The 13,765-nt window shown below is 40.8% G+C and overlaps 1 protein-coding gene across 1 annotated transcript in view; it reads left to right on the top strand.

Annotated features, from left to right (window-relative positions):
• Positions 1-12,928: 12,928 nt before the first annotated feature.
• The window catches only part of LOC311237829 (uncharacterized protein), a gene marked incomplete at its 5' end in the record, with an annotated part of 8,025 nt that continues 7,188 nt past the window's right edge, over positions 12,929-13,765 (top strand). Inside the window, one exon of the mRNA XM_084325806.1 lies at positions 12,929-12,993. Coding sequence (XP_084181932.1) covers positions 12,929-12,993 — 65 coding nt within the window. The remainder of the gene's footprint in view (positions 12,994-13,765) is intronic.

The following is a 13,765-nucleotide window of genomic DNA, read 5'->3' on the forward strand; positions in this document are numbered from 1 at the left end:
TGCATTGCAGCCTTCTTTACAAGTTGAGCCTTTATCCAATAAAGATTTCCCATGGAAGATTTACGTGTTAGTATGTGATGGTTATAGTAGTCCAATGTGTCACAATTTGAAAGTGTTAAGAATTCACATTTTGAGAGTTTGATCTATACCTTTGGTGCCACGAAACCATGCCCAGCATCCCTCAAGCGCAAAAACGTGTATATATCCATATAGTAGTAGTAGTAGTAGTAGTAGTAGTAGTAGTAGTAGTAGTAGTAGTAGTAGTAGTAGTAGTAGTAGTAGTAGTAGTAGTAGTAGTAGTAGTAGATATATATATATATACATATATATAGGCTAGTAGTGGAACTAGAAATAACTATTGTAATTATAAATTTACATAGTTCCATTGTATTTTTGATTGGCCTATCAAAGCATGGTGGTTCCCATTTATATTCTATATAGTAGCATAATGTATGTTGATCGACTGTAATAGAAATATGGAGTCCACATCTTAAGACAAATAAATCATTAACATTAAGACCCATATCTAAATCTAAATGTTTTACCCAACGCCATGCCTGTTTAAATCGTTCCATGTATTGTAATTTATAGGGTCAGGTTTATAGCCGCTATAATGCTTCAACATCTCCGGAGTTGAGATAGCAGGTTAAAGGTCTTTCAGGCTTTAATGACCCTATTTACCATACGCACATATTCATTAACTCCGTCTGCTGTGTTAATTCCACTAAAGTTCTGTTTGTTCGGCAAGTTTATTTTTGCTTCCCAATCCCAACAGTCGTTGTTTAACTGAAGGAGGACTCGTCCGCCTCTGCTGCCTGCGCCTCCTCACCCGGGGAGCCTCCTGTCCTGCACCGGCCGAGGTCGGAGGGAGTGCCGGGCATTGTGGCGAGGAAAGGAACGAGAGAGAGAGAGAGAGAGAGAGAGAGAGAGAGAGAGAGAGAGAGAGAGAGAGAGAGAGAGAGAGAGAGAGAGAGAGAGAGAGAGAGAGAGAGAGAGAACACGCTGTAAGACATGCTATCTATAATACGGCAACTGCCCCTTGTCTTTTATATAATAAACTAAAGCATGCCGGAGTCAATGAAGTCACTGATTTATAAGCTAATGTAGCTAAAATATCAGACTATTATACAAATAACCATGTATAGGCAAATTCACTTTTTAAAATAAAAAGTCAAAAAATTAGGCAGTTAGTATATCATACTGTAAATAAATAGGCTCTATAGCACATCTCCCCGTGGGGCTGTTTGAGAGCTCGTGATCACCACAACAAATCCATAGAAGTCACGATCAGAAACAATACGCGGCTGAAGGCGGCCGGTCATGGAGCTCGACACGATTGCAAAGGCTTTCCTGTGGACAGCCGAGACATAACAAGATATAGGCCTCACGGTAGACCGGATAGGGACCATTGTAGATTTAGCAACCACCAAACATGTAATCTGTTATTATAGAATTACGGCTTGAGCAGACAAATGTACCCAGTTGGAAAGTGTCTACAACCCCGGCGTAGCATATATCCTATAATTTTGCAACGTGATTTGTCAAAATATTCGATCGTCATATAGGTTTTCAACATGTAAAGAGTGCATTCCATTTATTTGAGTGCTTTATCGACACATCGCTCACATTAGCCAAATATGGCTTCTATAGGGAAGATGGTGAATTATTCATCATGTTTAATGGTTAATTTGCATCCTAAACAGTTTAATGTCCGTGACGTCATAATTGATTTCATGATAAGTGTCTGAAGCAGCAATATAATTTTAAACATTAGGTCACTCAGTATGAACGTATAATCTAGCTTCCTCATGCAGCTCATGCTATCAGTCAAAACACAAGGAGACTATTTAATTAGTGACCCCGCGTGACCAAGTTTTGGCCATTTAATATGTAAACGTTCACAAACCTATGCTGTGATATGCAATAAAAAATTCACACCACACGCTACAGTCATCATTGTATAGCCAATATACAAGTCCCTAATTATGTGTCAGTTTTTGGTGTTTCTGGATTAGAGGCTGGGACCCAAGCAGTATAATTAGCCACATGCAAAATCGAAATGACCTGCAATGTAAAAAAGCCTAGCTTGTTGAAAACGATTGACTTATGACCCATATTTCAGATATAAAAAAATTGACGTTTTAAATTCCTCTTGCTCACGTCTTACTTCCGTAATCCCATTACACGAATGATTGAACAGTCCTTAGGCGTGTATAGACTATAATAACGTGAACATATTCTCTTACAAAAGCATGTGAGCGCCGAACAGCGGCGAATGCGACAGAAAAAAGGCCTGTTTATTTATTAATTTAAACTAAAGATGTGAAAACATCATGTTATTGGATTTTCTCACGTAGGCTCTAGAAAGAGGGTCCAGTCGCAGTAGATTTGGCTGACCTCAGAGGTTTGGTGGCGCATAGATAGGGAACACTTTCTCAATATACCCCCCCCCCCCCCCCCAAAACACACACACACGCACACACACACACACACACACGCACGCACGCACACACACACACACACACACACACACACACACACACACACACACACACACACACACACACACACACACACACACACACACACACACACACACGTTAAAAGCTTTTGAAGAATGCTGGGATTTTAGCAATGGCATGCCTTAAGACTTTTTCATTGAAGTTTTGTTTTCTAAAAGAGAAAAAGTCGGTTCCTCTAGAATAGGCCTTACTTACAATGACGACTACAGTTATCAATCTGAAAATAAAAACGTTAAAAGATATCCATTATACAATACCTTAATGAAAGTAAATAATACTCAGCAATACTTACTGGCTGCCTAAGTTTGTATAGCATCGGGCAGAATATGGCAAGTAAAGTGCGCGTGAGTCCCGCGACGAGGGTTCGGTAATGACGTCCTAAAGATAGCACAATAAAAGGCTCGTTATAGGTTGACAGGCGATAGGTTGTTGTATATAATAAAATGAAAATGTTCCTCAACAGAAAATGGTTGGCCGGTCAAACTCCATTTGTCACTGTGAATTGACAGGTCACAAGAGAGCATTATTGATAAACCACATTGTTTGTAGAACGGCTGCGGGCGCGCGGGCACGCGCACCCGCTTGCTGCACCCTACGGGGATTTACGAACAATCCAGTCCAGCGGTAACCTTTGACCCCTCATACCACGGAACCAGGCTCAGGGGTAGTGGTCGCTGCATACATGCCATGGAAAAACAAAGAAAATCGTGAGAGAGAGAGAGAGAGAGAGAGAGAGAGAGAGAGAGAGAGAGAGAGAGAGAGAGAGAGAGAGAGAGAGAGAGCAATACGTATAGCTGCTATACGCCGTTCCTCGCCCGCTCTATTAAAACGAATTGAGCTCAACTGATTAGATAGATTAAAATGTATTGTCATACATAGCACAAGTACAGTACAACGAAAATAAGTTTGGCATCCAACCATACAAATGTAACAGTAAAATACAATGTACAGGTGATTAAACTGGATATACAATATAAATATTAGTACTGAGTAATAGTGCTAATTAGACTTAGATGTATGTACAGAGTTGTATTCATATTTACAGTGATACATAAAAGCATGAATCTATTGACCGGGGCTCCCATGTGACAGAGTCTTAAAACTCTCAAAGAACAGCATAACATAAACCGAAGCAGTTACTGAGCCACACCTATTTCAGCCTATATGTCAAGCGTCAGACTCAAGGCGGAAAACAGATAGGCCCATTGTTTGCCTATAGCCTATATAAAGCTCGAGACGTGATGTGTCGCGACTCATAAGCAGGTTTTAAATAGTCTCCTTCGTCCACCCAAGTCGTGTTAAACTTGCATGTAACACAATAGGACGCTTGGCCGTCTGGGCCTTTGCCAGCTAAAGTTTCAGCCATGCACATTTCTTGGCCCACGTCTTTAGATTGGGTATTCATCGTATGGAACAAAAGAGAAAAGCAAGGGGTTTCCAGCTTCATTGTATCAAGCCCTTATACGGCAAGACCAGGCCTAATTCCATTGGCCAGGAACGGTTATTCAACACCCACCTCATTTACGCTCCACAAAATCAACCGGCAGTTATGAATGAAGCGCCCGTCGCCATCCACCAGTGACCCCCCTCCCGGTGTTCCGGTTTTGATAAGATCACATGTTATGGTAGATCTGCGTTAATAGCTTCGTCTGATTGAGGCTTGTTTGGAGTGTAATCCGAGCCGCACCCACAGAAAAAACCCGGGGAAGACGGAGTCAGAAGGCCGCTGTCAAATAGCTTTTAAATATGGACGTTTTAAGGCTTTGGGCCTATTATGTCCTGAAAGCATATGCAGCGTATCCTGCACGTTACATGAACACAGTTCTGCATGAAATGTGTAATTTAGTTTATTTGAACTGCATATAACCTATAGCTGTATTAGGGCTCTTACACACAAATAACAGGCTTCTCTTGAGAATATGTTAGGTGTTTAGATTGAAAAAATGCAATCGATTTTATATAGAAATCCGTGTAACCTATTCAATCTCCATTTTCGTTGATTTGTTCAAAGCTACACACGTTTCGTGAAATACATAATGATATATGTAATAGTTTGTGTACAGTTAACGCAGTGGCCATGGCATAACAACTTTGTGTACCTGTATTTGACTATTTGGCAGACAAAAACAGAATCGAATAGAGCCTTATACAGTATAATTTTCCTCGTGTGAATAAATAACACACACACACACACGCACGCACACACACACACACACACACACACACACACACACACACACACACACACACACACACACACACACACGCACACACACACTCACAACAGTGAGATTGGGAGAGAGAGAGAGAAAACAGGACTTGTCATATTAATCCATACCCTAAGCTAAATTTCTCAAAAAGTACCTTTTTTGTGTGAAAAAAAGTTTATTGTTGTGATACAGACATACACAGAGTGAGTGATTTAGTTAAATTCCCATTCAAATAGTCCTTTTAAACCTCTCAAACATCATCAGGATATGTCTACGTAATTAACAATCACCATTAGGTTTTCAGCCTCACATTAACCTACAAATTATTTATATCAAAGCATCGTGTCATAGTGCGTAGCCCGCACTAATTATTTTCTTTTCGTTCTGTTATGTTCTTTTCTATTGTGTTGGAATCGCGTACGTTTGTTTGTTTGTGTGTGCGCGCGTGCGCGCGTGCATGTGTCAACGAGCTCTTCTTTCTCTCTCTCTCTCTCTCTCTCTCTCTCTCTCTCTCTCTCTCTCTCTCTCTCTCTCTCTCTCTCTCTCTCCATACTTTGTGTTTGCTCCTAGCCTGACCTCATCTGATATCAACGAAATTGGCCTCCACCTTTTATTTGACCGTTAAAAAATTGGCTACTATTACTGTCTATAAAAATGTTTTTTTTAAGAACAAATAGTAGCCCTGATCTAAACGAGTGGGAAATACGTTAACCCTTTCACTGCCACACTACAGAAGGTTAACCCTTTACTATCACACTACCGTCGGCGTGATATAGTAAAGGGTTAACCTTCTGTAGTGTGGCAGTGATATTGGGTTAACCTGCTGTTGTGTGGCAGTGAAAGGGTTAACCGTCTGTGTATTGTCGCAGTGAAAGGGTTAACCGTTTGGTAGTGCGGCAGTGAAATACGTTAACGAGGACAGGAAGTCGTTGCAACGTTTCAGTCAAATAACCCCTAAAATGTCTAAACGTTCAACTCTGGACTCTGAGACCAGACCATGCCAATTAGTCGTCGACTTGGCTACATTCTATAGCCTTATAATGAAACTATCTTATAGTCAAATATGACGTCAGACCATTTACAAATAATAAGAGTTTTAGTTGAATATACTTTCTTTACCATTTAGAATCGTAGGCCTGCACTCTCGACAGCCACGTCTATACAACCGCTATTAGTAGTAGCCTATAGACTGGAAAATTGCCCAACCATCTTATAAAATGTGGTGGTGTGTGTACGTGTGTGTATGTGCATGCGACATTAGTTTGCATGAACATTTGTAATATGTTGTGTTAAGTTTGAGGAAGTTTGGCATATTTCCAGTAGTGTGACCTATACGGCACGTAATAGAGGTGTTTTAATATGCCTATTAAAGTAACGAAATATATAAAATAAAATAATACAAATACAAGTTGTAACATTAGATGCCACGTTGTCATGAGGCATACTGTACGTTAAAGACTAAACGTGAATGGAAGAAATGGTCTCATTGTATAGGGGATTTGTCTAAGCGTATAATGAAGAAGATAAGATAATTCCTTTATTGATCCCCTTGGGGAAATTCGGGCGTCGTAGCGGCATTGGGGAGGTACAGGTATGGGCGTAATAGAAATAGTATAGAAAGACATAAATATAGGCAATAAAATTAGATCTGGATATACAAATATGAGGGGAAAAAACGTTGTCCTGCAAACACATAGCCATAGCGTGACAAAATGTCGAGATAAAGTCATATTTTCATAAAGTCACCAACTCGAATAAGGTATTCTGGTCGGCGGAAGTGTTGCTCATTTGGACTGCAGACTATAGCTGCTTACATAACGTCCCCACCGCAGGCACGGAGAGGGGCTCTGGTGCTCGACTGTGTTGCAGCCGAATCTCTGCATAATGCCTGCTTTTTTACTCCGCCGTAATGTAGAGCTGGCGAATCCATTCTCGCGGTTTCGTTAGATAAACCATTTGCTTGTTGTATAATCTCGATTTTTCGCCTAAAGCGACGCCAACGATTAACGAATTAAGTAGGCTACTTAATCTAAATATTTTTTTTACAATTGGTATAGGCCGTAATGGGCCTTCAATGCTCATATAATAAGCTCTGCTTTGACAGTAGACCTGCTGGAATTCGAGGTAAAAATAAGAGCCGAAACAGCGAGAACGAGATACATGTACATTCCATAAAAAAATGGATTGGCAAAATATATTTGATTCCCCCTGCAGTGCGGCGCCTCTCATTGGCACAGTCAACCGATAGGAATAGATGGCACAATCTGACAGCGCCTCCTCCTGGTCACAGAGAAGAGTGGACAGTCGCTCTTAAAGGGGATGTCTGGAAAACCGGAAGAATTTTCTTAAGGTGGAACGGTGGAGATAGGCTAGCCTACTACTACGCCCCCCCCCCTTCCTCCCTCCACCATGGCCTTAGTGGCACACGTGAACAGGTAAAATATATATACTTATTTCCGTGTTTATTCGTGATTCAGGTTGCACATATACCGATATGTTCCCTATTATAAAGGCATAGTGAATAGGGGATTGAATACGTAGCTAATAAACACGATTACTAGGACTAGACCCTATAGCTGGGGTTTTCAGTGACTTGGGGGCCACTGAGCGCAGTGCCAATCGTCCAATGTCAAAGCCAACTCCAAGGCTGCTTTGAGGATTGCCATTGGACGATTGGCACTGCGCTCAGTGGCGCTCATGTCACTGAAAACCACAGCTATAGGCGACGAGATGTATAGCCTCTAGTCTATACGCATCAAATACACAGTAGCCCAGGCCTGACTATAATACGATGTTTGCATCCTTATTATTATTCTTTGCAAAAATAATTACCAGTACTACAGACCCATCCCAGCAGGAGGCCTGCTCCTTATAGCCTATAGGTTGAACCACGAAGAGGAAGATAGAATAGAAGTACTTTATTAATCCCGAGGGAAATTCAGCACCACAGATCGCAATAAACATTTAGGTATAGTCAAAAGTAAGTCAAAAGTAAGAATACACAGGTGCAAGATGAAACTGCAAGATACAAGATGCAAGATGAGATACAAGATGCAACTGTCATGGGCTTAAGTTCTGATAAAAAGAAACGTCTATAGCGTATATTGTCTATACCCATTACCTCATCACCACAAATAAATTAGAAAAAAATTATATATACTGTATAAAAAAAATATTTTTTATATACAACGGCGCGAATGCACAAGTTGCTCGGTCTATTCATAAAAATAATAAACAATGACAGTCACTTAGAATGGCACATCGAGATCAGCACATACGACAATGGTCAGCCCCGCATGCTTTCAATTTGACTCCGTTGGTATGGTTTCATAATTATTTTTTTATGCCTGTCGATGTTCCCGAAGTTTTGACCATAAGCATTTTAATTAAATTTAAACGAGTTTATTAAACGAATTTCAATGTTTTTGTTGATCAACCCTGGGCTTTTGCAGATAGCGTGTGTGTGTGAGAGAGAGCTATAGAGACAGAGAGAGAGACAGGGATATGAGAGAGCGAGAGATAGAGAGAGAGAGAGAGAGAGAGAGAGAGAGAGAGAGAGAGAGAGAGAGAGAGAGAGAGAGAGAGAGAGGGGGGGGGAAGACAGAGGGATTATGGAGACAGGGAGAGGGAGGGAGAAAGAAAAAACGATAAAAAAGGATATATAGATAGAGGTGGAGAGAGAGTGCGCTGATCTGTTGTCACCGTCAGCATTTGCGCTGCATATTATGCAAATGGTGAAGTGATAAGTGCACCCAATGGAAGCGTTTCAGGCAATAACACGCATATAACGGCTGCTCATATAAAGCTCTGCGTGCTTTGACACTGAGAACCTTGAGGTAAATCAAGAGGTTGAAACGATGAGAACGAGATAAAAGCACGTTCCATAAAACATGTGTATCCCCCCCCCCCCCCCCCGCTGTGCCGCTCATTGACACGTACTGTCAACCGACATGACATGCGCTCCGACACAGGTGGAATTATTTCCTATAGGTCTCACTCACTCTATAAGAGAAGGACGTCTGTTTTCAAAACTAGACATATCCCATAACAATAACGTGTCAGGCTCCGTCCGAAAGGTGTACCTGCGTCGGTGCTTCCCCCGGTCGCAAAGGCGCCTGAAACACTCAAATTCTCCACTGAAACTGATTCTAAATCACATTGGTCTCAGTTGGATGCAGCTCCTGTTCAGCTGCGCTGCAGGTTACAGGTGACACCGTGACCTCGCTGTTTCAAAGAGGCGGCAGTTTCCCTGCAGGCCATTCAAAATAGCGGTTGCGCCATTCGTTTAATATTATAATATAATATAGTAGTATATAATATAGTATAATATTTGGTATCAGCCATGCCCTTTCATAATGGTTATTATAAATAGTATTATAAATGCAGGCAACGTGTGGCACAATATGAGAGAGAGAGAGAGACATGTCGACGTTTATATATAGAGATAAGAGAGAGCGAGACAAAAAGAGAGAGATATGGAAAGTGAGAAAGAGAGAGAGAGAGAGAGAGAGAGAGAGAGAGAGAGAGAGAGAGAGAGAGAGAGAGAGAGAGAGAGAGAGTGTGTGTGTGTGTGTGTGTGTGTGACTGTGTCTGTGTGTGAGTGAGAGAGATACAGAGCGAGAGAGAGAGAGAGGGGAAGAGACGGGAATATATCAAGAGGAGAGAGAGAAAGAGAGACATGTAAGCGTTTGAGATGTGAAGAGAGAGCGAGAGTGAAGACAAAAAGAGAGAGATATGGAAAGTGAGGAAGAGAGAGTGTGTGTGTGTGTGTGTGTGTGTGTGTGAAAGAAACAGAGCGAGAGAGAGAGAGAGAGAGAGAGAGAGAGAGAGAGAGAGAGAGAGAGAGAGAGAGAGAGAGAGAGAGAGAGACGTGTCAGCGTTTATAGTTTCTATAAGGTTCACTTCCGCCTGACCTTTTGAAGATCTCCCGGCTCACACCCTCTGGGTCTCGGGTCACAGACCCACCTGCATACAGTGGCTCTTTCATGTCACCTGGCTGGTGCAGCTTGTATACTCGCTGTTGTTGTTGGCGGCGTGTGAAGACGTGCCCACTTCCTCTCTCCGAATCAAAGCATCTCACATCACTAATGCGGAGTCCTCCGTCGCAGCCAGTAACTATAACTAATGTATTTTGCTGAATTATTTCACGTTATCCTCGCCGTTCTTTTCGGCGAAATCGTCGAGAAATCTTCAGGGAAAGGTATTTCGTGATTTATGTGTTTATTTATTTATACATTTATTTTGTTGTTGTTATTTTTTTTACCTGTATTTTGTCTTGTCGGCTGTCGAGAAGAATGATGTCACCTGAGATAAAGATCGAAAGGACAGAAGCTCCAATAAATGAAAATAGCTGTCAATTTGCAATTCTCCTGCAGGTCACGAGGGCTCGCCTTGGTTCATGGGGTGCCTCGATCCAAGCGCCGCTGGGCCGGCAGTTCTCTCCGAGGTCCCCGGCGTCAGTGACCCCGACCCGGCAACCTGTTCTCAAATCTGTCAGGATGAGGGGTGAGAGAGGAAACCATGAAATAATCACTGGCCGGATTCTCCCGCGTTCAGCAGACCAGTGGTTCTCAACCAGGGATTATGATATATAATGTCACTTTATAATATTTCACTTTCTACACTTCAAATTTCAGCGACAGAATGATCTACTAAATCATATCAAACAACAACAATCTTTTTAGATAGGGGTTCCGAGACCAAGTATTTTCAAATGGGGGTCGAGTTTATATCAATTGCTGGGGATTGTAGAGACAAACAAACGTCTATAGACTATTACATGAGTTAAAGGTTATGTAATAGTTTGTTAAAATAAGTGGTCTACATGTTAAAAATAATAGCCACATTCGACAGTCATCACTGGAATAGATAGTCTGGTCAGTAACATGGGTCTCTCAGTCCGTCCTGCTCTGCAGTAAACAGAAAGTACATTATCTGGTATCCTGTTCCCACTTTATCCAATCAGGAGAGAGAACTCCACACTGCAAAAATTAGAAATAAAAACAAATGTGCTTGAATCAAGTAAAATAATCTCCCAGCAAATGTGGCTTGGCAAAATGTCTTCAAATAAGTAAAACTATAGAGTTCTCTCTCCGAATTGGATAAAGTGGGAAAGGATACCAGAAAAGGTATTTTGTGTTCACTGCAGAGTGGAGGGACTGAGAGACCCATGTTACTGACCAAACACTATAGGTGATGGCTGTCTGTGAAAACCAGTCTATAGGAAATGAGTCAAGGCGATCCTCAATCTAGCATTTCCCCCCAGGAAAATATTAGAATTTCACAATTTCTTGTAGTTGAACATAGGATTTCATCACTTTTCTCTATAGGAGAACATTATAATAGGATTTCATCATTTCTCTTTACGAGAACATTAGGAGTTCATAATTTCTCTATGGAGAACATTAGGAGTTCATAAGAGAACATTAGGAGTTCATAATTTCTCTAGGAGAACATTAGGAGTTCATATAGGAGAACATTAGGAGTTCATAATTTCTCTAGGAGAACATTAGGAGTTCATAGGAGAACATTAGGAGTTCATCATTTCTCTAGGAGAACATTAGGAGTTCATAGGAGAACATTAGGAGTTCATCATTTCTCTAGGAGAACATTAGGAGTTCATATAGGAGAACATTAGGAGTTCATAATTTCTCTAGGAGAACATTAGGAGTTCATAGGAGAACATTAGGAGTTCATCATTTCTCTAGGAGAACATTAGGAGTTCATAGGAGAACATTAGGAGTTCATCATTTCTCTAGGAGAACATTAGGAGTTCATAATTTCTCTCTGCAGAGACGATGTGGAATCAGATATATTGATTGGATGCTCGGAGAAACAATGGCATTGAATTTGACTATATTACCGGATCTTGGTTTCTAGGTTAGGATGCACAAATATATCGCTTGTTATTGAAATAACTGAAACATTGGGAACATTAAAAAACAGTTACAATAATTTTAAATCAGTCTATTTGACTCTATAAGAGTACATTTAACACTAGCTCAGTAGGTATTTGGGTTCAAAATGTCAAACATACTCTTACAGTCAAATATATATTGTGATTAAAAAAGAAGACTCTTTCCACCTGTGCTGGTGGACTCCAGTACTGCTGGATTAGAGTGAGTTAGTATTTGTTTTGGATTGGAGGAATTAAACGTTAATTAATGTGTATTGAGCCGTACTGTATTGTACCCATTCTGCAATCTGCAAAGTTTTCAATCAATCAATCAATTAATCAATCAATCAATCAATCAATCAATCAATCAATCAATCAATCAATCAATCAATCAATCAATTTAGCCGGTCCCTTTGAAGAGAGTTACTCAGGATGGAGGCCTGTTTGTGTTTCTTTTCTTCCAACATGGCTTCCTGTAACCATTGGTAACCACTTTCGAAAAGAAAAGGCCTAATTTCCGTACAGTGGTATACAACATTGGAGAAGCACAATATTGCTGCTCCACTGTGATTTGTTTAGAAGATCCAGTAATTATTACAGTTTTGTTGATACATTTCTCATATAGCACACAGTGAGCAACCGTTGTTTTGCACATAGCATGTGTCACAAGACAGTAAGATATAAATAGTTATCTCCCCCTCTGTCGTTTTTTCTCTCTCTCCCTCTTGAATCACCAGGGTGATTAGGTAAGACTAATGTGCTCTCTCTCTCTCTCTCTCTCTCTCTCTCTCTCTCTCTCTCTCTCTCTCTCTCTCTCTCTCTCCCTCTCTCCATCCCTCTCTTCTGTTCTGTTCTATTGTTAGATTAGATTAGATTAAATTAAAATGTATTGTCATCATACAAGTACAACGAAAAGAAGTTTGGCACCCAACCACAGTGCAAATGTAGCAGTAAAGTGCAACAGCAATATACAATGTACAGGTGGTTAAACTGGGTATAACATTTAACCATTTACCAAGTTATTATGCTGTTATTTCCTGGAAAATGATAAACACGTCTCTGGTGAGCACTAGATTAAAAGAGGCCCTTCTGCATTATTGCACACGGGTGACTCAAATTGAACAGATTTGTCAACAAAATCAACAAATCGATCGGTCGACAAATTCTACGACTACGAATTTATTCAGTCGAAGACGGCCCTGATGTTTTTATATTCGTTTGGCGTTTGAAGGTACCAGTTTGCAGCGCTGACCAGAGAGAGATGCTACTGTAGTCACGTGATTCATGGTTCAATGATCAGGATGTGCCTGAACACGTCCTCTCGTCCAGGGTCAGAGAATACCCCAGGACACGGCACTGTGGAAAGGTAAGACATCCTCACAAGCACTCCTTTCATGTAGCATTTATTTAACCATTTCACTACCACACTACAGAAGGTTAACCCCCGTGAAAGGGTTAACCTTCTGTAGTGTGGTTGTGAAAGGGTTAACCCTTTGTCACGTGGCAGTGAAAGGGTTAACATTCTGTGTTGTCGCCGTGAAAGGGTTAACCCTTTGGTAGTGTGGTAGTGAAAGGGTTAATATGTAACAATATATTGTATTCTTACACATAAACAAAACTCTTCTTACACAAATAAAACTCTTGAATCTTGAATCTTGAATCTTACACGCTCCATTTTCACTTTCCTTGAGGTGTATTCCTCGCCTTGACCGTAGGTACATTAGGCCTATTTCATAGTCTGTTCTAAGCCACTGAAGATACCAGCCTATCTGTCACCATCTCCACAATACCACATAATGCCATATGGCCTGAAATCGTTCAAAATTCATGACCTTTTTGAACTGCAATTCATAATTCATATCACTCTCGCCTTTGTGTCTTCCGGTGCCCGACTGTGTGCTTGTTCTGTGCTGCATAGTTTTGATTTATATTGTGTGTTTCAACTGAGGTGATATCGTTCCTATTCTATATATTCAACTCTACTCTACTGTACTCTGCTCTGCTCTGTTCTATTCTGCTCTACTCTACTCTACTCTACTCTACTCTACTCTACTCTACTCTACTCTACTCTACTCTACTCTACTCTACTTTACTCTCTACTCTGCTCTGCTCTACTCTACTCTACACTACTTTACTCT

Source organism: Notolepis coatsorum, assembly GCF_963971535.1.
Source record: "Notolepis coatsorum genome assembly, chromosome: 12".
Classification (NCBI taxonomy): domain Eukaryota; kingdom Metazoa; phylum Chordata; class Actinopteri; order Aulopiformes; family Paralepididae; genus Notolepis; species Notolepis coatsorum.